At 32.2% G+C, this 25601-nt stretch overlaps 2 protein-coding genes across 2 annotated transcripts; one reads left to right on the forward strand and one right to left on the reverse strand.

Moving 5' to 3' along the window:
• The first annotated feature begins 1745 nt into the window (after positions 1 to 1745).
• Positions 1746 to 10254, forward strand: LOC110718734 (PI-PLC X domain-containing protein At5g67130-like). Its single transcript, XM_021897628.1, has 9 exons — positions 1746 to 2021; positions 2095 to 2166; positions 2277 to 2402; positions 2513 to 2650; positions 8172 to 8270; positions 8441 to 8744; positions 8830 to 9053; positions 9159 to 9245; positions 9826 to 10254. Exons 1-9 carry the CDS (start codon positions 2010 to 2012, stop codon positions 9979 to 9981), a joined length of 1218 nt encoding a protein of 405 aa, XP_021753320.1. The 5' UTR covers positions 1746 to 2009; the 3' UTR covers positions 9982 to 10254.
• On the reverse strand, positions 3721 to 7031 carry LOC110718736 (zinc finger BED domain-containing protein RICESLEEPER 2-like). Its single transcript, XM_021897629.1, has 2 exons — positions 4417 to 7031; positions 3721 to 4227 (listed from the first exon to the last, which is right to left on the reverse strand). Exon 1 carries the CDS (start codon positions 5191 to 5193, stop codon positions 4417 to 4419), a length of 777 nt encoding a protein of 258 aa, XP_021753321.1. The 5' UTR covers positions 5194 to 7031; the 3' UTR covers positions 3721 to 4227.
• Positions 10255 to 25601: the final 15347 nt, after the last annotated feature.

Raw genomic sequence — 25601 nt, forward strand, 5'->3', positions numbered from 1 at the left:
GTGATAACTTGATTTCTTTATCTTCTAAAAGGTCGAAGTCTAGTGCCAAAGCAGAGTACAAAGGGGTTGCAAATGTTATCTTAGAGTCATGTTGGGTTCGAAACTTATTGTTAAAACTACATTGTCCGGTTACAAAGGCAACATTAGTTTATTGCGACAATGTTAGTGCCATTTACCTCTCTAGTAATCTGGTACAACATCAGCGAACTAAACATATTGAGATGGACATTCACTTCATTTGTGAGAAAGTACAATGGGGCGAAGTTCGTGTCCTACATGTGCCATATCTATACCAGATAGCAGACATATTCACCAAAGGTCTGCCTAAGGTTTTATTTGATGATTTTTGGGACAGTCTCAACGTTCGTAAACCTCCCGTTTTAACTGCGGGGGTGTCATAGATTATGTAAATAATTTTTGGTAAGTGTATATCTTTCCATAGTTAGCTTTAGCTTAACACTAGTAATCTTCTATGTATATATACTTACTTTTGAGTAATGGTAAGACACGACAAATATTCTCTCTATTCTTATAGATGTAGACTTTGTTTTAATTATTAGGGTGTTAATGTGTTGTCTCACATTATACTTTGTTTGGATTGAGAGAATAGGAGGGAAAGGAAGAGAAAAGAAAAGAAGGGATTCATTTTCCCTCTCTCTTTAATAAACTAATCCTTCCAATCTTGAAAAGATTTGGAGGAAAAATGTTACCTTACCTTCTCCTTCCCCTTTCATTCCTCCCCCTTCCTTATTCTTCTCTCCCTTCCCTTTCTCTAACCACTTTGTTATCCAAACAAATCGTAACTGATACGATCTAGCAACTTTTAAAAATCTCCCGCCTACTATCATACCCCCTCTCTTAAGTCTCTCTAATGCCCAAAACACATCACCCCTTAAACCCACCACCACTATTAACGATCAACTAACAACCACCACCACACGACATATATCTATTCTCTCAACTCCCATCACCGCATCTGATCTAGCCATCATCATGAACAACATCAGCCGACATACAAGATACAACCACCATAGTATCCTAATACGGTGACATTTCTAACACTTCTTTATTTTATTTATAACCACTGTCAAAAAAAAATAAAAAAAAAATAAATGGTGGTGTTTGCATGAAATGCCTACACCGAGGTGGAAGCATCTATGACAAATCACAAATGGCTTTACATGGTATGGCTGATCCGCTGATGGCACTATGCTATCTTTGGCCTCTGTTAATAATAATTGTAACAACCTTGTAATGCTATTTAAAGAAGTAATTAGGTAAATAGATAAACTATAATCTAACATAAGTTTAACTAAAATAACCCAATTCTATCCACTTAACTTATCGTTAGTACTCTAAGTGATTTCTTTATCTTTATTAATCTTTTCTTCAAGTAACTTATTAAAAAGACATATTATACTAACAAATAACTTCTTATTTATCCAATTCTAAAATAACCCAATTCTATCCACTTATCGTTAATACTCTAAGAAAAGTGTGGTACGGTAGTCCAAAGAAAAACAACATATTTTCTATGCAGTTGGCCACACTGTATGACCACCTACCAAAAAAAGGAACAGAGTAACCCCTATTATACTAACAAATAACTCTTTATTTATACTTATTAAGTAACATTTAAAATAACAGAGTAAACCTATAACATTGACCGAATTTCCTCTATATTACTAATTATAATTTAATCCGTAAATTCGTGTATATGAATGAAGTACAAATAACTGTCATTCGGTCATTCCCAATTATACTATTGATAAAATGGACATCATAACGGCTTAACCAAGCTTAACAACCTACAAAATGAACATTACCACCATAACCTCCACTATTTAACCTCAAAATTAAATTTCCAACTACTCTCTTTCCCCAAGACTCCCCCTCCTTCCCTGGCTCCAACACACGCATACACGTCTTCTCTCTCTCTTTTAAATACAAAATCCAACCAACATTCATTTATTCACCCGCTTTTTCCTCAGTAACTCAAAATTCCAACTATGGCGCCCAAGGTACTCTCTCTCCTCCTTCTCTCTCTAACTTTCTCTCTCTTTAATCTTCTTCTCTAACCTCTCGATTTTGCAGAAAATAACCAGAACAATTCTAACTGCACTCCTCATTTTCTCTCTCCTCTTCAACCTCACCTCTGCTCTTCTGGTATTTTCTCACTCTCTTTTTTGGCTGAAATTCGAAATTATCTTCTTCTGTATTCCATTATTTCAGTAGAATTTCGAAATTTCAGTTCATTTTACTGTCAATTGTTGCAGAAACTCGGACAAACATGCGCTGCTGATCGAAATTGCGATCAAGGACTTCACTGCGAAACTTGCGTCGCAAATCGTAATCTTCGCCCTCGCTGTACTCGCATTCAACCTGTTAATCCTCTCTCTAAGGTCATTTTCTCTCTCCTCTTTTTCATCACATTTTTATTTTATCTTTATTTAATTGTTGATGATGAAGAAGATGTTCATGAAGTGTTTTTTTGTTTGAAAAATTATTGAAGGTGAAAGGATTGCCGTTTAACAGATACTCGTGGTTAACGACTCATAACTCGTTCGCTAGACTCGGCCAGAAATCGGCTACTGGTGCCGTAATTCTCGCTCCTACTAATCAGCAGGATTCTGTTACGTCTCAGCTTAACGTAAGATTTTTCTATGATTTTTAATTTTTTTGAATAAAATTGCTCATAATCTTAGGGTTTTGAACTTGCTATTTTTAATTGCATGTTTAATTAATCGAAATTAAGTGAAATAAATTGTTGATTTTGCGGTTTGTTGTTTGTGCTAGTAGCGTTTTAAATGTGAAAGCATAATGCTGGAGTGGTTGATGAGATGTTGATTTTTATTAATGCTGCACTTTAATTTTGACTACTGTAAACAATTAGGATGTATGACTATTGAAATATCGAAAAATATTTAGGGAGGATTTTACATGCTAATAACGTGGATTGGAAATTTCGAGTTGATAAGGACAATGAGTGAATTTGATTTTAATTGCGATTACTTGTAAAGATATGCAACTGATTTGAATTTGTGCCTATTGTGACATCAAACTCGATGAATGGATAGAGTTGTGGAGTTTCTAATTAAGAAGTAAGAACTTTATTGGTGAATTTGGAGTTCTCTTCTTGATGACAATCACTATATGGAAATTGTACGAATGTACGTCTTAAAATGGAATGTCTTAATTAGATAGCTACCGAAAGTTGTTGGTTGCTTCAGGTTTTTTAAGTTCATTATGCTGTTTCATTAAATGAGTGGTTTCTAGTGTTAGTCATAGTTGGGATATTAGGAGATGTATATTTCAAAATATTGAAGGAATAGAAAGATGGAAGGATAAGGAGGGTTGAGGCTAGCTTTACTACTATTCACATTCGTAGTAGTTATTTAAATTAGTATAATCAAAGTCTTGATGGTATTAGATATGCCGTGTCCTAATTATTTTAACCTTGTTGATTAATGTCATATGCACAATGGTATACGAAGTTAGACGCGTAATATGTTATAACAATTACAAAGAAATGTGCTACAACTGCTCTTACGTGGACATGCTGATAAGCTGCAAAAAGAAAGACTGGCAAAATGACGACTAGGGGTGGTTATTGGGCGGGTCGGTGCGGGTCGGTGCGGGTCATTAGCGGGGTGGGTCGGTTGCGGGTCATGATGAATATTTAGCGGGTCAGGGTCGGGTCAGGGTCAATGCGGGTCAGGGTCGGGTCAGGGTCGGGGTAAAAGTAAAACGGGCCATTAACGGGCCATTAACTTCTACTAATCTTTAAATAGCATACTAATCTTTAAATGGTATACTAATCTTTAAATAGTATACTTGTGCTCAGACAAAGATATATGCAGGATCAAAGTCTCATAAAAATCTTTCACATCAAAATAAAACCAGAAGTAGAGCCTGTGTAGAGAAAACCAGCACGCCAAAATAAGTTCACCAAGAGTACTAACCCTGTTACATCAATTGTAATATACTAGTTTCTAGATTTACGAAATACTACTAGAATGGTCTAGTTCATTGCCAACATTTTAGCAAATGTTCTCAGATACCACAAAAGAATGAAGCAGCAGTAGGAATGAAACAAGCTCTTTGGCTCTGAGTGCTTCATGAACTCAGAACAGCCTCCAGCAACAGCAGCAGCTACAAAGCACCTCCCAGCCACACCAACACAAGCAACTACAGAACCAAAAAGCCAGCAGCACACAGAAACAAGACCTGCAGCCCCCAGCAGGAAAAAAAAAAAAAAAAAAAAAAAGAAAAAAAAAAAAAAAAAAAACAGAAGTCAGACATAAGTTGCACCCAGCAAGGACAGAAACAACCACTACCAAGCAAATCTTTACTACTTTAATGTAAGGTGACTAAAAAACAGAACTATTAGTAGAGAAATGAACAAGAGAATATTACCTAGTAGAAAGGGTCTGCATCATCATCCTCTTCTTCTTCAATGATTTCATCTTCAAGTTCACTATCAACCTCTACTTGATTGCTTTCACGATGCCAATCTTGCATACATACTAAAGCTTGAATTGTTTTTGACTTTAATGAACTTCGCGATGCCGAAACAGTCTTTCCTCCAATACTAAAAGCAGACTCCGAAGCTACAGTACTTACAGGAATAGTCAACAAATCCCGTGCCATCTTAGATACCACAGGATACCTCACAGAACTTTGATGCAAAAACTCCAAAATATCTAATTGTGAATTGAGATCTAAAGCATCATCATCTAGGTACATCTCAAGTTGTGACTTTCCTACTTGAGATCTTGCACTAGTACCGACAAAATGGTTATAATCATCAAAGTAGTTTCTAGCTCCGGAAGTACTAGGAGGAGAAGGAGCAACTACAATAGGTGAACTACTAGCATATTGCAACTTATAGTCCTCAAACATTGACTTCATAGTTCCCAACACCAAGTTAATTCGTCTTGAGACCTCTACACTTCCATATAACTTACTAAAACAATATTCCACAAATTTCACTTTGTACCTCGGATCAAGAATGGCGGCACATGACAAGTAAAAATTGTAATCCGACCAATACTTGTCAAATTTTTCAAGCATTGGTTTCACCATTTCCTTTAAATAATCATAAGGACCTTTCTCCGCCTCAAGCAAATGGCGATGCACCATCCATGCACCTTTAAAATACACATTAGAAGTAGGATAATTCACCCGAAACATTAGACAAGAAATCTTTCAATTATCGGTTGTTAAACAAATTCTACCCGAAACATTAGACAAGAAATCTTTCAATTTATCCCTCTCCAATACATAAGCCTTCAATAAATCTCTCTTTGTGGTTGCACGACCAAATGGTTTAAACTTAGGGGTAGCTCTTTTCATCATTCTCCTAAATCCTTGTTCTTCAACCATAGTGAATGAATGACCTCCCTCAACAATGAAATTAAGAATCTCTTTTCGAAGTTCATTCATGTCAAAAACAAAATTTTCTTCATCACTATCTTCCTCAAATGTAAGTCCTAGAGGCCTATTTGCACACCTCTCTAAATGACGCTTCAAATGAGATGTTCCACTATCACGATTTGCAGATAAAATAGAATTACAATGTACACATGTAGCAATTCTCTCACCTTGAACATTCTTCCCTTCAATAAGCTCTCTCCAAACTTTAGACCTCTTCTTTCTCTTTCGTTGCGGAGTAATGTATTCATTATATCCATCATCACGTGCCGTAGAAGTAGTAGTAGTAGTATCATCATCCATATTAATTGTTTTGCCCTGCCAGCACATTTAGGAGTTCGATCAGGAGAATAGCAAAATCCGAAAACAGAATCTTATATGGTCTGTTGTGCTTTGCTAAGGTAATAAAACAAATACTACTTGTACTACATAGTTAAATTTTATAAGTGTCCAGCCTCCAATTCAGTGTAGTAGTAGTAGTATCACAACTACACTAACCTTAACAGTCAACACACAAGTACCACATTTGCTTTCTCGTTCTATAATCATGCTAGTTTAGTCAATTCTTATACTACTATAATCAAATCAAGCAAAACTCCCAAATTATAATTAAATCATCAGCTTAGTCACATTATATTCATTCAAAGTACTACATATATTAGTAGATAATATGGGCTTTGTATGAATATATAGATGGATTAATAGTATACTTTATCAAGCCTTTATTGGTTTGATTTAATTCAAGTATTTTCAAATTGTAGCTAATATAGAAATGAAAACATTCAATGGCACAAGTGCAGAAAATATGTGACATGATTAGCACACAAAATTAAGGGTTATAATCATTCATCCATGAGTTCAGATCAAACACAATTATAATCAAGCAAAAAAAACTCCCAAATTATAATTAAAAACACCAAAATAAATCAGCATTAGCAACACCAAGAACAACAGACTCATAAGTAGCAAAATTACCCACAATCCTTTTATCACTCTCCAAGCTCAAGTAAGAAGCAAAATCACCCAGAAGAAAATCCAATTTGAATTGATTTTCGATCACATTATATAACCTAAACCGGATCTTCAATCAGATATTAAAATTGAATAACAGATTAAGAGAGAGAAAATGATGTTACCTGAGACTCTGAGTGCGCGGCTTCAATGGAGAACTCTGAGTGCGCTTCAATGGAGAACTCTGAGTGCGCTTCAATGGAGAACTCTGAGTGCGCTTTAATGGAGAACTATGAAGTTGCGCTTCAATGGAGAACTCTGAAGTTGCGCTTCAATGGAGAACTCTGAGTGCTTTAATGGAAAACTCTGAAGTTGCGCTTCAATGGAGAACTCTGAGTGGCTTCAATGGAGGAGAGAGAAAATGGAGGAGAGAGAAAATGGAAGAGAGGTAGTAGCTGACTGCTGACCCTTACAATTATTATTGGGCTCTTTAGTTTAATTATTAAATTATTGGGCTATAAAATAAAACCCTATAAAAACCCTATAAAATAAGACCCTATAAAAGCCCTGTCCATTAAAAAATTAAAGGGTCAAAACCCTTTAGTATTAGGCCCGACCCTTTTGCCATTGGGTAGCCCTACCCAATAACCAGGCCTAGTGACGACCCATTTAAAGTCATTTTTATTGTGGAATATTCAGCTTCTTTTGCTTTTTAGAATTTTAAGGAATGATTCTCATGTTAAGTTGGTCAGTAGATGTTTTCTCTTGACTTCTAATGTAAGACCACCATGCTAATATTATAATGTAAGCAATAAGCATCACTTTGTTTACAAAAAGAAAATATAAATCCTAGGTCACGAACAAAGCTGCACTTCTCCTTTTGTAAGTATTATAACTTCATTTCTTAGACAAGTGTACTTTTTATGGAACATTTGTTGATAACCGGTTTTCTGGAGTTCCTATCCAATACTGGAACTTGTGAGGTTAGTTTAGTGGAAAATCAGGCTTGGTGACCAATTAAGCATACTTTGACCCTTAATTTGGCGTTATCCTGTTTCTGCGTGCACGTTTGTTAATTATTACTCCATTTGTTCCAATTTTGCTGCCCTAATTGATAAACATGCATCTTAAAGATGTGATTTGGATCTATAAATATTGATTATGTAGAATTACATGTTAGATGCACAGCTTGATAATGATAAAATCATAAAACCGATGATCCGAGGAGTCTTCTATAAATTTGTAGCCATCTTGAGAAGGGAAGTAGAATTACTTGAATAAATGACTTGAAATAATAAAGTAAATGCTGGTACATTTAGATTCATGGACCATGCTGCCTTGAAATTCACACTGAGTTATTACAGTATCAATTCTAAATTTAATTATTCATCCAGTACTATTGCTTTGATATAATTCTTAATCGGTGTTGCATTGTTACTGCTTATATCAGGTTGGATTGTCTCTTACGAGTGGTGCCGTTATTTACAATTGAACACGGAGTAACAATTATCTTGTTGACTGGTTTCTCTATGGGAGATTTACTTGCTAAAAAAACTTTCAAATTGTTTCCACATGCTTGTGGCATTCATATCATGATCATGCTCTCTTCTCTCGTGTCCAACCCGAGCTAAACATTAGAAAAATATAAATAAATAAATAAAACTAAGGCAGAGGAAGTTTAAGAAAAAAAATTACAAAGTAATATTCTTTGAAGATCTAAATTTGCTAAGTTACAAACTTCCAAGACTAGCTAATTTAGTGATGTTTGGCACTTTTCCATTTTACAGGATGGTGTTAGAGGATTTATGCTTGATATGTATGACTTCAACAACGATGTTTGGCTGTGCCACTCCTTTGGTGGGAGATGTTACAACAATACAGCCTTTGTAAGTATGTCTGTATGTGACTATGTGCACTTAATATTTGTAGCATGACTAAACAAGCCTGGTACCTTGTTATTAATGTACCTTAACTTCTCCATTTCTGGTCTTCTTTACTGCATAAGATTTTATTCTTGAATAGCTTATCTGACTGATTTTTGTAAATAACTCTGTAGAAACCTGCAGTAGAAGTCTTGAGGGAGATGCAGACCTTCCTTGAGGCTAACCCTTCTGAGATTATCACCATATTTATTGAAGATTATGTTACATCACCCAAGGGTCTGACAAAGGTGTTTGATACTGCTGGCCTCAGGAAGTATTGGTTTCCAGTATCCCGAATGCCCAAAAATGGGGGTAATTGGCCCATAGTTGATGATATGATTCAGAAAAACCAGCGGCTGTTGGTGTTCTCTTCAAAAGCTAATAAAGAGGCTTCTGAAGGGATTGCCTACAATTGGAGATATGTCTTAGAAAATCAATGTAAGTACATAAATTCATAACCCCAGTTTTGCAGTCAATGTCAAATGAGCTAAATCAAGTTCATCAACATATATTTCATATTCAGATGGTGATGGTGGTATGGTAGCTGGCTCATGTCCTAATCGTGCAGAATCACGTCCCATGAACACGACCTCTATATCCCTAGTGTTGGTCAATTATTTTCGTACTGTACCAGATTTAGCCATTGCCTGCAAGCACAATTCAGCTCCACTAGAAAGCATGTTGGGCACCTGTTATAATGCATCAGGAAAAAGATGGGCCAATTTTGTGACTGTTGATTTTTATAAGGTACTTAATATGATGAATTGCTACAACCTTATGACATTTATTATTACCACCATTTCTCTTCAATATATGCTCATTTGGTTCCATCTTCCTATTTCGATGCTTTAGAGAAGTGATGGAGGTGGAGCTCCAGCTGCTGTAGATGAAATGAACGGTCATCTAGTTTGTGGATGTGCCAGCATTGTGCAGTGCAGGGTAAGTAAAATCTTTTGTAAGTTTCATACTTGGAGTTGCTGGAATCAAAAAAGCATCAGGCATTATGGGGTTTTAGCTTTTAAAATCAATTGTAATGATTTTAATTAGTACAATCATCCTGACACTACCGCTTAAGTAAACATGATCATTGAATGCACTAACTTCAAATAATTTGTCAAAAGTTTCTAGACTTACGCAATGGACAATTGCATTGGATGACTCAAATCGTTTGTCTTGTCTCAAATAACTGAAGTGGCATATTATGAATAAGTAAAATCATTGCAGTAACTATGAAGTTGGGACACCCTTTTGGAACATCACAAGATTGGAAAAGGCAGAGAGTTATGGTTTAGATGGAGTAACAAATTCGGTCATTTGAAATGCATTTGATTGTGACAATTATGACTGGAGGGGACTACGAACTACGAAGTAATCTCTATGCTATGGTATAAAGTAGGATGAGGGCCACTGGAAGAAACATCTCATCCAATTTGTTTGGCTGTGTAGATTGAAAGAAATGTTAGATTGTGAGTTCTGTTACTATGCTTGTGATTTAAATTGGTAATTGTTCTGTGAACAGGCTAACATGACATTCGGATCCTGCAATGTTCCTCAAGCTGAACCCTACCCACCCATGGTAGCACCTATTTCAAGCATTGGCTATTCGAGGAAGTTGCCTCCTCTCTGGTGGTTGTTCGGGACCATTTCTGTTGCCTGTTTGATGTCGTTCCTGTGAGTTTTACACCTCTACGCTTACACGCTTAGTAGTTTTGCATAGTTTGCTGTCATTACTTTTACCTTTTAGTTTTAATTTAATGGAGGGAAAGGTGTATGGGAATATGTTAATTTAGCCATTTAGTGACAATGAAATTTTAAGGCAATTTAGGAATCAAATTGTTTCAGACTTCACATTTATTGGCTACTAGTATAGTGCCCGTGCAATACACGGATTACAAATTATAATGATAATTTTATATGTAGATTATATAATACAATATTTATTTATAAGTATTAGTGGATTCCATAATATTAACAAATGCATAATTACATTGTTGTATACTTGCAAAAATAGCTTATCCAAATATTATGGAATGAGCCGATTAATATTGTACCTACTTTAAATTATTTCTAATAATGTGGAATTAAGTTTAATAGAAGTGTCAAATTTATTTATAAACACTGTACCCTTATAAAATATTGAAAACACTCTTAGGAAAAAAGTCTCAATACGTAGGTTTTGATTAAAATTATTATATACATTCAGGTATACCTTTCATCCAAAGCTATTATTTGCTCACTTGACGATTAAACGAACAATAATTATCCAAATGATCGAGTAAAAATGCCTTAAATGTATCTTGCACTCAGGTAGATGATCGGGTGTATAATATATCTTTTATATATGAGATTTTGAAATATATATCCGATTTTGAAATACTAAATATTAATAACTGAATATGATAGGCGTGTCGCGTACCTAACAAAAATAACCTAACTATTCCTCCTAACTATGTAGTTGGGCAAGTAAGGGTCGAATCCGAAGAGACTAAGGTTCACCTAAATTATCTAGACTCAAATAATTACTAAGCAAGAATCAATCAATGGTGGAATAAACTAAGAGCTAAAGTATGGAAAACTAGAATAAATCAAAAGAATATAATAAATCAATAAGCTAAAACATTCAAGATCAAGTATCACCACAATTACAATCAATGCAATTATATATCTACCCCTAACATACAATTCCAATTAACATGGGGAAAAGTAAACCCTAATCAATACCAAGAACCTCTCTCGAGTATCAATGGCCTCCCTAACATACAATCAAACCTATTCTCATGGAATCATGCAAATTAGAGACATTAAACACTTTACTTCTTTTCCCAATTATCAATTCAACTACTCTCGTGATGAAATTCAAACCCTAAATTGATCTACTCAAATCCGTTAAAACCCAACTCTCGTTGTGATTAGAACTATGGAATAATAACAATACTAATTATCTCTAATCTAGTATTGGCATAATCACAATCAATTTAGCATAAACAATTGCAATAGTTATTAGAGAATTTAAAGAATTAATTCATGCATCAATCATAATTGGGCTACCCTAGATCTTGGAATAAGAAAACTACTCACTCATATTGAAATAAACAATAACAAAAATAATCAAGGAAAACATAATTGAAAATAATAATAATTGAAAGAGAAAGAGATAGAGATGAATGCCAATGATGCTTCAATTGAAATTACTCAAATTGTTAATCAACAATACCCAATTCTAATGAAGAAATTAAATTGCTAAAAAGTAATAAACTAGGGTTCTAGAGAAAGAAATAAAACTTAAGGAATTAATAATGTGTGAACAAATGATAATTACAATGGGTATTTATACCCTTAATGACCTAAAAACTCGAAAATAATAAAAACCGGAATCGCAACACACTGCCCGGTCAGACCGGGCAATAACACCCCGATCGGGCAGGTGGGATTAAATAAGCAGTTGTTTCTTTCTTGCCTTCTTCCTCAGCGCCTGATCCAACCGGGCATATGGTGCCCGATCGGGCGCGAGGCACACTTCTTTGCTGGCTGCCTTGTTTCTGATCTTTGTAGCCTTGAACACCTCCAGCCACCACGCGCCCGGTCCAACCGGGCAAGGACTGCCCGATCGGGCGCGTGGCATAAAAGCTTAAAATAGCTTCCTTGTTTGCTGAATAACATCAACCAAGAATTCCTTCTGTGCCCGGTCAGACCAGGCATGCTTAGCCCGATCGGGCACAGTACAAAATATGCTCATTACTTGCAAATTCTTCTAAGACTGGTTCTTGTTTAGCTCGGTTTTACATCCTTGTCCACTAACATTTCCAAAACGCTCAAAACGTGTCCGAATCATCCGAGAAACTCCAAGTTCCTGTAAAACTTATAAAAATACACCGAACACACTAGAGAAGAGAATGATAGCGGAAAATGGCTCTAAAGAGCCTAAAACCATACAAGAATGTAATGAAAAATTGGGATAAATCTATGTATAAAACGTGTATATCAATATACATATGTATAATCGAGCATAGTCCACATAAGCTAGTTTTGTAATAGTTTGACTCAATGATTTGGTAACATTACCCAAGGATATGATTAAATAAGAAAATAAAGATACATATTTCCTTAGCATATCAAATTGAAGTGCCAAAATGTGTAAGAAAAATTTATACACTTAAATACTTAATATGTCAATGTGGCAAATTAAAAGACATTGAGTTAAGCAATTGTATATCTACCGTTAATATGGGAACATTCAAGTTGATCTCTGAGATAAATCTGTAAATATATCTCCTCTCACAATATATTGTTTTTCTTTTATTTAATAAAATGGCACATAAATCAATACATAAAGTTGTGAGAGGAGATAAACTGAAATGTTAATCTCAGAGATTAATCTGGGCTCCCTCCCATTAATATATCTAAAAATAGTGTATGTTTAATATATTAGGTAATTAATTAACTAAGATATTTTATAAGCTTAATAAATCAGAAAAATAAAACTTTCTAAGTGTAGTGTTATTTTAAAAGAAAACTAACTATATATATTGTATGTTGCATTAATAAGTGGATCATAAAAAGGATAGAAAATGAAAAAAAAAAAAAATGTAGGCATGATTATTTCTTCTTTTAAAAAGGACTTTGGTTGAAATTTCTTGCATAGGAAGTGACTTGAATCATATATGGTGTTTATTTCAATATAATCTTATTGATAAAAATATGGAAAAATAGTTATAGTTAACTATGCCTTTTGTTTTTTTCAAAGTGTAGTTTGATATGTTCAAAGTGTAGTTTGATATGAAAATAATATGATTGATTAAAAAAAAAAATCAATATAACTATATTATTGCAAGTTTTATGAATAATGCGTAAAAAATTAAAAATTTTGATTCTTAATCTTAATTTGATATAATAATAAGTAAAGATGTTTTATTTAACATAATCCATTTGACTAATATATTATTTTAGAATATATTATTGTTATTATTATTATTATTACAAATATTTTGTTGCTATTACATACTATAAAGTCAATGTAGTTAGTTTCTATAAAAAAAAAAAAAAAAAAAACAGTTGCCAACAAAAGAAATATAGTAAGAAAAATAAATTAGAATTTATATTTTTAGAAATAGGTTTTGGAGGGAATAGCACTATATCAGGAAGTGACATGTGTCATTTTCGGTGTCTATTTTAGTATAATATGTATATATAATATTATGTTGATTATTGATTCAATCTTTTAGTGGTGTAAAAGTTATTGGGCCAAATCATTTCAAATGGTGTAACTTTTAAATGGATAAAATTTATGTCATTACGTGACCTTAACTTTCTTGGGCTATTAGGGCAGATGAATATTAGTGCTAAATGGGCAAAACCTAAAACCCATTTTAAAGGACTGGCTCATTTTGGTCCTTTATACGAAGTGTAATTTAATGCTGAACCTTTGGCGAGGCCATAAGTCGGTTTCATTGGTCGGTTAGTTTCAGGGCTTATCCGGCCCATACATTTTGCTACTTCTGGGCTGGTGTGTGTTGTCCTTTAACTGATTCTAAACCAGCCCACTTTCTGCTTTCATATGGGGTAGGATTATAGGAGAAGCTTTATACGGTAGTATAATTATTGTTGGCTTATAACGATTGACTGGTGTTTGTGTAAAAATGTTTGAAAAGTACTCGTATTTGTAACGAGTAGTTGATAACTTTTTAGCTTTTTCAACTTGCATGATAGATGGTTTATACGAATTTTTTAGTAATCTAAAATTGGTATTAAAGCAACTTTAATGGTAAGCTAATTAGCAAATTAGTTTGTTATGCCACATAAAATTATAAGCTAATTCTCTTTTGTAGTTAGTTTGTGCCCCATTGGGTAGCTACTAGTGATTTAAATAAACCTTAATTTAAATTAGTTTGTTATGTCACATAAGATTATAAGCTAATTTCATTTTCTAGCTTCAATGGTCAAGCTAGTTTTCAGGGAATTTTCTAAATTACAAGCAAGTGCCTAACTACAATCACTGGAGATGCCCTTAGTAACATGCATAATTGTCATTGTGGTCGATATGACCGTATGAGAATGCTTGCCTATAAATTTTACTGCGAGTAAATGAGTAATATTTAAGTACTTGTTTTGAGAAACTGTCCACGGATCCATCCTGGGTCTTAATTTGGGCTGGTGCCTTGGATGAGGAGTGAAAAATGAGGCCTAACTGACCCAATTTAGATTATCTGGGAGCAAAATCTTTAAACCGATCTATAGCTTTCCTAAATGATTAATACACTTGTTCTACGTATTGTAAAAGCTTCAGAACTTTCAAGGAATTGACAGAATTCAAAGTCTTTGAAAAGTTTAAAACCCAAAATGAGCATGACTCAAGATGGAAAATTGATTTTGACACACGCTTAATTGATTTTGGCACACTCCTATGTGAGAAGAGCATAGAAAATTGTGCTCTTACATAGAGGTATGCCAAAATCATTTTTGGTGTGCCAAAATTAATTCCCCTCAAGATGGCTTGACTTCTTTAATACTTTGGTCAGCTCCTTAACCGATGTAACTTATAACTTATGTAAAGCTTATCTTATGCTAATTATTACGGAATCTTGTAGTGATACTAAGAAACGAATACCATGAGCTGTAGGTTGATAGGGAGAATCCTAATACTTGATAGTTTAAATACGTGACCATTTTAAGCTATCTCTTGTTTAGCCTTTTTTTTTTTTTTTTTCTTGCAAACTTAACTTATTTTTGTTAAATATCAAGCTTTTTTTTTTTTTTTTTTTTTTTTTTATTATCAAGCTTTGTTTGGTCTAGTAGAAAGGTTCATTTGTTCTGAAAAAAAAAAAAAAGGTTTGTGATCTCGTGGGATTAAACTTCACTAGAAACACTTAGAGGTGAGAATTTCCTTACCCTCTTCCTCCTTTTCCCCAATTTTCAAAGGGCTTAACCCGCTAAACTAGGCAAGATTGACCTGTAAAAGGTTCTAGTATGGTATGACTCTTTTCCTTATTTACCAAAAAAATCTTATTTTTTGTTAAACTTTTATTTAAATAGACTAAATTATTTTCTTGATCTTCACTTGAACTTTACTTAATTTCGCCAAGTTTACCTTATTTGAATAAGATGAGTAGCATAAATCTTTAGTAGTATTGTAGAAGTGATAATACTACTAATAAAATACGAAGTAACACATTTTGTAAAAGTAGATACTTACTACAACTAGTGAAATTATATATTCTACCCGCCGCCCTCTTACTTTAAAATGGTGTACCTTTTTTTTGTGGGAAGTAAATTCTTCTTTGTTCACTCTCTCATGTCCTTAAAGAATATACCTAATCCTTGTTGTTAAGATAGTGGCATATTATGCTAATCACTGTAATTTGTACCGTTTTAGAATATTTTAGGCTAAGTGGTCGTTCAAATATTATTTTTCAGTAAGCTGCTTTTCTTAATTAGTAATTTCTTTTTTAGCAAAGGTTCACTTGACTTCCATTCCACTTTTATGAACCTACAATTTCTTTTAACTTATTGCTTTCTTTGAACTTAACTTATTTAAACTTTCTTAAACACTTAATTATTTGTGAATTAAATTTAAGTACTCCATAGTTTTAATCTAGCTACCTTGAACTTAATTTAGCTAAACTTATTGGCTTTGGAACTGTTAACGTTGAGATAAGATAAAAAGGTAAGATAAAATCAAATGAGGCAAACACAATCAACATGTAACAATTTGTTCCCTTGGTCTTGAGAAGTAGAACTAGGTTAACAACTTCATCTATCATACATGATGCATGTAGATGGAATTCATTCTTAGATTTTAGGCATCTAACTACATAGAACTAGGTTAACAACTTCATCTATCATTATGCATGTAAATGGAATCAATCTTAGATTTTAGGCGTCTAACTTTCTATAATTTTGGATTTCAACGGCTATAAACGTACCAATTAAGTTATTTGTATCCAATTAGAGTATTAGAGGATGCTTTTTATTGAAAATAATGAGAGGAATTGTCAAATATAAATGTGATATGTTGGCACTAAAACTTAGCATATATGACAAAAGTCCACTGTGTGGAATACTATGGAGAATTTATACATGAATAGACATCTATCTCTCGACTCTCCTTTAAATGACAAATAGTTTTATAAAATGCGCATTATTTGTTTTCAAAAAAAAAAAAAAAAAAGAAAAAAAAATGCGCATTATTTGATTCAAAGTATTGGGACTACTTGTTTAAGATACGATATCATCTTAATTATATTTTAAATAGTATAAAGTCACAACATAATGCATGATTATAAGTTTTTCTTATTAAGTTGAACATATCTTAAAGTCTTAAACCACAATAACTAGAAGAGACATTTTATTAGATTTGGCACCCTTCAAATTATCTTTCACTACTTGTAAAAAAAAATAAAAAAAAAAATAAAAAAGAGTTTACTGCTTAAAAGTTCCTCTTAATTAAAAGTGATTAAATATCCTAATGTTACTCCGTATTTTTTTTTTTTATATCCTAAAAAAAATATGGTTAGTGATTAATTTTCTCAAATGATTCTTATTAAGATAAAGTGATGTGAGTGTGTAACAATAATTCAACTATTATAAATGGTACGGTTTGATTGTGAACTAATCTTATTATGTTAAGAGTACAAGTACTTATGTATTAGAAAGTACATTGTATTTAGTGTAAGATCATTAATTTCGGATGGGATTTATGTATGTATAAGTTCTGATTTATTTTTCATGTGCAGCTAGTATAATTGTTGAGTGAGTATGTCAATTGATTAAACTTATACAGTAGGTCGTACCAAAAATTATAGGCTAGGAAAAATATAAATAACATTCAAGATTGTATTTTAGCCCCGCATTAGTTGAATCTACTAATATGATGATGATATAAATTTAATCATTACAAGTACGTAAGTAGGCCTAATTATAGATCTAACATGTAGGTTCTTCAGATTTTGACCTTTAAATTAAACTAAATTAAGTTATTTAATTAAAGAAAGAAAACCTACAAATTCTGGATTCCTCTCTCCTAAGTATAGGGAAACAGATGTTGGTTCCTCCATGCATTGTTGTGTAATGTAACACCTTGAGCAGTTCACCAAGACACCAACAGTAGGACTATCTTTTTTTTAATTGTTTTATCTGAGATTTATTAGCCCCCACTTCAAAGATGCCTACTTTTTTAGTTGCCTTTTTTTTTCCTTGTTTGATTCTTAAATTAATTATTAGAAAGTCAAATTATGTTGGCAACAGTTTAGTGACAGAGACATACCACAATGTTCTAGATGCCTGAGCATGTGTTATATGTTACGAAGTATATGGATGTGTTCAACAAGTATTAGTGTGTTGCTCTTTAAAGTGATCCGACTAAGTTATTTGAAATTAACTGAACTTTTTTTTATCGGAACACTTTTATGATTTATTTTGTCTATTTTCTTGTAAAACTTAGGTAAAAAATAACAGAGTATAAACTATTACGCTATATATTGGCTAATAACTTTATTCACATGTAATTTTGTGTTAGTGTATCTTATGACTATATACTTAGATTTAGACATTAGTATATATTTAGATAGACACTAGGATGGTGCGGAACTTCACTGATTTTTATAACAAGAAAATGAAAGTACTTGTACTAAAATAGTCTTTTTTTTTGGTTTTGTTCTTAAGATTCAATAGAACTTGTTACAGTACTTTGTTACTTTGTTAGTGGGTTACATATAAACTTCCTAAATCATTTCCATCTTGATTAGAAAATCCAACAGGACTGGATAGATATGCCTTGTTTAGTTTAGACTATTAAATTAATAAAAATGAAATTTAAACTAACATAGAATCAGGTATTCAGGTGTTGAAATTTGTGCATTAAATAGTTGCCAAGTTTGAAAGCTACAACGTACTCTTTATGGATTTGTACTAGTTACGTCATTATTAAAAAATGTGATTATTATTCCCAAGTTTGACTGTATAGTTCCGCAAAACTAAAAACTATAGATTTTGTCACAGAAAACCACATATCCTTATCCAATTATCTCACCTCTACATGCTAATCTTTATTAATGCTTACTCTTACTCCACGCTCTTTTCATTGGCTAATTAACTTGAATCTTGAGCTTATAAAACATGGGTAATGCTGTATGCAACCCTAAGGGCTGTATATAAGCATTTAATATACTTCATTTTTTAATATTAAGTTGAGAATTTATCGATACTTTACAAGTAAATCGGTGCAATAAATATTTATTTATTGTCTATTATTTTCACCTTTAACTTGTTATATGGAGCCTTAAAATATTATCTTTTCTTTTATTTTCGAATCCTAAATATGATTGTCAAATGCTTTTATTCAATGTGTTAGAAATTTTATACTACCTGCCTACTATATGATGTATGCCTGCATGTTTTATCTTTTTTGATCTTTCTTTTCTTTTTAAAGTGTTCTAATTTATTTGCCTTATTTTCTTTTTTTATCTATAAATTTTTTTTTTCTAGTTTTTCTCTTTACCTTTTATTGTAAGCTAGAATCAACACACACCACAAACACATACATATACTCTATTTATAGTCTACAAGTGAGTTGTCCTGTATTAAAATATAATAAGCATAGCACTTAATAAGCTTTGAGAGTTAATATTAATACTTCTTCCGTTTCTTGTTATTATTGCACCATACAAGTTGGGTACAATAATTTTGGTAGTGGGAAAAAGGAAGAGAGAGAAAGGTAAAAATACAAAAGTATCCATGTGATGTAAACATAAACTAAAGAATAAGTGTGAAAAAGTGAGGATATGTTGGGTATTTGTAGTGTGAACAGAGATATTTTTTATCCTAAAATAGAAATGATGCAATATTTTTAAAAGGCAAGTGGTGCAGTATTAAAAGAACAGGGGAAGTATCACATATGGTTATTAGAATGGAACCTTCTTAAACTTCTAGGTGCAAAGGTTTAGAATTTCTCCTATTAATGAAACAAAACTGATTAGAGGTAGAAGTTTAAATTTTTAATGAAACAAAACTGATTAGAGGGTTAATCGATCATTTAAAGAAAAAAAAGAATAAGCCAAATACTAGAATACATATTAGTTAAGTCAAAGTTTCATGGAAATAAGCAAGAGAAATATTTTCGTAGAAAGGTATCTCTATATATAAACGTAAAAAACATCTAACAAGATATAATCATGTGTTTTCCAACAAATTCTTCAATCAAATTTGTCTTCACCATTATAAATTTGCATACGTTGTATCATTAAGAATCACAAAATAGTAGGGCATTTTGTGACAATATGCACAATGACAATTGCCAAGTTGTTCCCCTTGTTGAAGGATACACAGTAGTCCCTCCGTCCCTTTATTAAATGTCTATTTTTAGCATTTATTACTCACATAATAAAGAGAAGTAGGTACTAATTAAGGGACGGAGAGACTACTTTCCATTAACAATATCAAGTCTTTATCACTGTTTCTAATGTCTACTATACATACAATTTTCTAGAAAATGAAATTTCAACACCCTTTTGCTAATTGCTATGGATGGCTGAACATGAATCTATACCATAAAGTTCTTTGCTTTAATTTATGCGTATCTTTTTCTTCTTTATATTGGAACAACAAACTTAACTAGCTAGTCAAGTGGGATACCTTGTAATCCAATTAGAAGTGGTCCATATGAAGATGGACATAATAACAATATCCGGCCAGTTAGTCCAATTGATGTTTGAATAAGGGTACATTATTATGTCAATAATATGGCATTTACACATGTTATAACTTTAAAGTATAAATGTTGGCATGAAAACATAAAAATAATACTCGTAACACTTGTGCACAACAGCACAAGGATGCATGAATGTTAGTTACTACAGTAGTTAGAATAGGCTACTTAGATTTTCTCTTACACTTGATTTGATAGTTAGTAATTAATGACAGATAATGAAAACTTGAGCATAATTTCGCTTGAAAAATTAACATCATATTATTTATTAACGAGCAAACTGTTAAATTGTTATGCAATGCATTAGAAAATATGTTATGGTGAGGTTGGTAATCAAGGATTGAGGATGGTAGACAATACATAATTATTTATTTAATTTTTTTTTTTTTTTTTTTTTTTTTTTTAATGAATCGAATAGTAGTAATTAGGTGTCATTAGTGTTAGCCAAAGACCAATGATGTCACACAATCAACATCATCATGTAACTTACGTTATATGGATTATATTTTGTTTTGATTTTTCAGTTGGAGCTATATAATTATTTGTTCTTCAAGCAGAAAAGTGAAAGATATAACAAAAATAGCTTTTGCCCCAACTAATCTTACTTTTTAATACGTTATCCATTTTATTATACACCGATTAAAGTAAGTAAAACTCCATTATTAGGGGGGGCCAAAAAACGTTTACTTTTTATTTTTTTTATTTTTTTGGTACAAAAAAAGAAACGTTTACTTAATCAAAATCTAATCAAGCTAAAAGGCTTTACACTCTGGTCAATATCAAGTAAAGAAGTAAAAGGAAAAACAGCTACCATAATAATTAAAGTTCTAATTTACTTTTTAATCTGACTTTTAAAAGAGAGAAAAAAAAGACTCTCTAAACCAATAGAAAAGCAACAAAATAAAAGTGTTGATTGGCAATGCAAAATCAGGAATTAATCTTCTTAGTGAAGCGTGAAAAAAATAAAGCTCTCTACTACATTCGTTACTTTTGGCTATGCTAAAATGTCATGATTTATATCAGAGTGTATATAATTAGTGATCTTAGTGATCCTTATTTATAGGACTCTTTACAACTATGCAATTGATTATATAATAATGCTTACTGCTTTTACAAATTTTACCTATCCGTTGTTTGTTTATGTGGTCATGTTGGCATTGTTTGTTTTGAAAAAAAAAACATTGTAAGTTGAGTTCTATTGAATGTTTAATTAATAATAAGGCATTGGATATCTCAATAGAGATTAACTTTCATATAGTTTTGCTTTATTTGATTTCGTGCTAGATAAATTAGAATGACGGAAGAGAGGAACATGTATGATTGTATATTGAGGAAATGTGGGGAAAAGATAGGAAAGGTATACATCAATCTTTTTTTTTTTTGAAAGATGGTATACATCAATCTTGTTGTTCTAAGTAATTAAAGGAATTAAATGTGTTACAATCTTTAAAATTTGTTTTTTGTTTTTTTTTTTTCTTTTCAATTGTACTAGTGGGTATCAATACTTAACATCAATTTAAAGGAACTGGGTTTTTCGTCTTGATGCCTAATTTAACTCTTGAAAAAGAACAAAATAAAAGTTTGATCTTTCAACTTTGCCTTTATTGTTTTATATTTTTGTTGAAACCTTTTACAAGATCGATTAATTTATAATTAGATAGGATAAGTGTCATATATTCACATTAATTTTTGTAAACTACAAATGTTATACAAGTACAAAGTTTTTGAAATACAAACGTTTAGGTTTACAATATAACTCTCGCAAAAGATGAACGAATCTTGTCACACAATTATGGAACATCATCCAATCAATTCCTCTCTCTCTTTCATTCTCTAAACCCCAAAAAAAAAAAAAAAAGAGAGAAGGATAAACAATCAAAATATTAAATCCGCATTGGATTTTGAAGCCTTACTAATCCCTTATTATACTTCGTACTCCATTACTTTTGCTATAAACCATTGGGTTTAGATAATAGATCACATGCATTTATGTAATCTAAACCTCCTTTCTAGTCGGTCAATAAATTGTTTTATACCAAATCAATAAGTTAGTACAAGTAGAAAACAACCAAAAATACCTACTCGTAAAAACAGTAGAAGTAGGCCTTTGTTGACTGTACTTTAAACTTCAACATTGATAAGAACAGAGTAGACCAAAGAACAGTGTTACAGTTTAGTACTCACACCAAACAAATAAATATCAGCTACAAAACAAATTAAACCTTATAAAAATAAAAACTTTAATAAAAATGTGTTCATTAAAACATCCTAGTTGTTTGCAGTATTACTATTACTCTCTTTTTCTTATTGTTTTTGTAGTTGATCCATTTGATCTGTCTAAAGAATTCCGTACTATAGACAACAAAACAAACCCCGCATAAATCCCATACCATTAGTGTAACCATGTGACCATTTCTTTGTTTTATAGTTTTGGATTCTTTAATTAAGTACTAGTTGTAATATGATTAATGTAAATCCAATTGAGATTATTGATCATGTCTGTCTTTTAGGGGATTAATCTACTTTTACACCACTAAATTACTTTGTAGATTAGGTGCTATTGTCAAAAAAATAAAAAATAAAAAATAAATAAAAATAAATAAATAAATAAAAAGATTAGGGAAGACAATAAACATTAATGTAAAGTTTGTGTAATTTTGCAATCTAATTATTTGGTACGGGTGTTTATGAAGTATATAATCCAATGGAGAAATGGATTTTAGCAAACGAGGTAGTGAGTAATCCTTGCTAGGATTTTTTTTTTATGTGAATGTTAAATCAAATTTATCCTTGTTGGAAGAGTGATAGGAAGGTGACAAATATGTTAAGATTGTGCGTCATGTCTTCTGTTGTCATGATTTTAGAATAAAATCACACTTGACTTGTTTGAGTCCCTTATTCGTTTATTTGAGTTCTTTTGTAATGTATTGCATTTCAAAAATGAGTGTGAGCGAAATTGAGATAATTCAGTCAAATTATTAAGAACAAAATATTATTGAAATCTTAAATTCAAACCCTTTTATCCTACGGTAATATTCAATTAATCGGAGCTTAGGAGTATAATATTTCAAATCAAAAAGTCTTTTGTACTTCCCTCCTTTCAATAAAAAAAGTTAATTACTTTTACATCAAAGCATTGTTACACGCATAATGGAAGTTGATTACTCATTGATTGCCATCAATCGCACTATACATTGCATGAAAGACTCCACTACATTATCATTATTATTATTACTATTACCATGCCTAATCCATAATTGAGCCCCATCAAAAATAATTAACAATCATGCTTAGATTAGTTGGTCAGAATTGAAATCAAAAGAAATTGAGTCAAATTAACGATCTACTTAGTACTCGTAGTAAACTTAAAATGGGAGCTTAGCTGGCACACGTGCGAGGTAGCACGTGGTAGAAAGGGGTAAGAGGGAGCAATAGTAAGCTGTCTCCGGCAAGGTTGTCGGGTTGACCAGAGACAGACGTTGGCGGTATCTTTTGTTTGAGCATTCACTCTGCCACGCACTCACCTCTCCCACGCGTGCACCCGCCACTAAACGACAACCACCAATTTTCTCTCTCCTCTGGCATGTGCCAGATTCTTGTCATTCTATCCTCCAATCAACAACCAGTCTCTTCTTAACTTCTCTGTTGCTTTTGCTGCTTCACTCAGATCAGATCAGATCATATTGAATTGTTAGCTTCATTCCACTATTTTTTTACAATTGTGAACTGATCTACAATTTGCAATGTGCCAATGTGTTTTTCACTTTTTCATGGATGTTTTTGTTTGAGGACATCAAATACACGAAGTACATTTGGTTTGTGAAAGGGACTAGAGAGTGTTGAGGACTACGAGGAGGTCAGGAGAACGAGGTTGGGGATTGATTGAGATTAAAAAGCGGATTATATTATTAGGGTTTGTTTGAGATCTGTTTTCATATTTTGCGACGAGCTACATTTCTAGAAAAATACGAGTAAGAGCTCTAGCTGATTTTCATTCGCATAATTTTCCTTGTTTAGGTTGCATCTCCTTTATGAGAACAAAGGTAGGGAGTGTCAAGTGTGTAATTTTATTATGAAGTGTTTGTGAGGTTGATTTCAATAAACGTCGTCGACTCAAACTTCTAGCAATTTTATCTAATGGCACATACTTTTTACTGTAGATATTCTTGCCAGTACGTATGGATGAATAAACTTGGCCAAAAAGTAATTTGACAAAGCTAACTTAATTAGACTTTAATGTTGTGAAGACCTATATGCGTGTCAATCATGGTATAAATTGTATTTACCTCTAATGTCTTTAAATAATAACTAATTCAATAGCGTAGATAAAGAGTCAATCCTTTATTCGGTTAATTTTAAGGACAATAACATAACGTTGGTAATAACCTTCAACGACCTATCTCCTTGCTATATTCATCGCATAGCTTCGTACCACAACTGACCCGTGTGGTATTGGCCCCTTATTAGGTCTAGTACTATAGTCCTCCCTCTTATGTATCTTTACTTATTCCTAGTGAATATAAGAGGTATTGTCCATGCAAACTCTTTATAAGGTATGATTATCTTAATCATAAAGAAAACAAATTAAATTTTACAACCTTGATGTTTCACTTACAAACCTTAAGTTAGATTAGGTATCTAATTAGGGTCACAAATAATAATGTTTTTTTTCAATTGAAAAAATTAATTATTTTTTTTAATCTTTTTTTATACTTTTATTTTTTTATATACCTTATAATTACTTGTCTACTAGTACTCGAATTAATGTAAAATTCAAATTGTAAACTAAGTCAGTCAAAATATGACATTTAAATTTATGTGGCATAGGGGGTATAATATTATGGTCCTATGATATAAAAATAAATAACGCAAAAATTATATAATCTTCCTATGAGTTTCAATGCTTTACAGTAAGAAGTGGTTAGCAATTTGAAATTGTTTTTGCCAAAAGAAGCTATTGAATGTAGAAGGTATATGACATTAATGCAATGGAAAATTCCCCTTTTCCATACAAAAAAAAAAAAAAAAACCATCTTCAAACACTACGGAGTACAAAATTATCAGCTCAACATTTAATATAACTACTAACCAATAACCACTTCACGTACATGGAAATTTTTTATATTTTAATTTATAAAATATTTTCAAACATAATTACAAGTATAAAAATAGAGTAGTTTCCCCCACTATATATGATTAAGAATTATGGAAAGCTGAGTGGGCCTGGTGAGCCTAATTGAAGCAACTCTATTGGGCCCCACTACGTCGATGAGATCTTCGTCACAGTTTCATTGGTGGGCCCCAAATGGTGGGGAAAATTAAATACTCAAGAGAAAATAATTTATTTATTTTTTTTTTTATTTTTAAGAGAAGAGAATGAATTATGAATGAGTGGGGGAGGAAGAGTGAAGAGAATGAAAGGTAAGGGAGGACAACCTGGGCCTCTTCATAACCTTCACATTCCATGCTCTGTCTTTCTTTGACCCTTTGACTATTTTTTTTTTTTTTTTTTTTGTTAATTGCTTTCCTATTCCTCATTATAACGTTTCATCCACCACCTTTTTTCCATTTTGTTTCTTTCATTTTCTATCATTGTT

Source organism: Chenopodium quinoa, unplaced genomic scaffold (assembly GCF_001683475.1).
Source record: "Chenopodium quinoa cultivar QQ74 unplaced genomic scaffold, ASM168347v1, whole genome shotgun sequence".
NCBI lineage: Eukaryota > Viridiplantae > Streptophyta > Magnoliopsida > Caryophyllales > Amaranthaceae > Chenopodium > Chenopodium quinoa.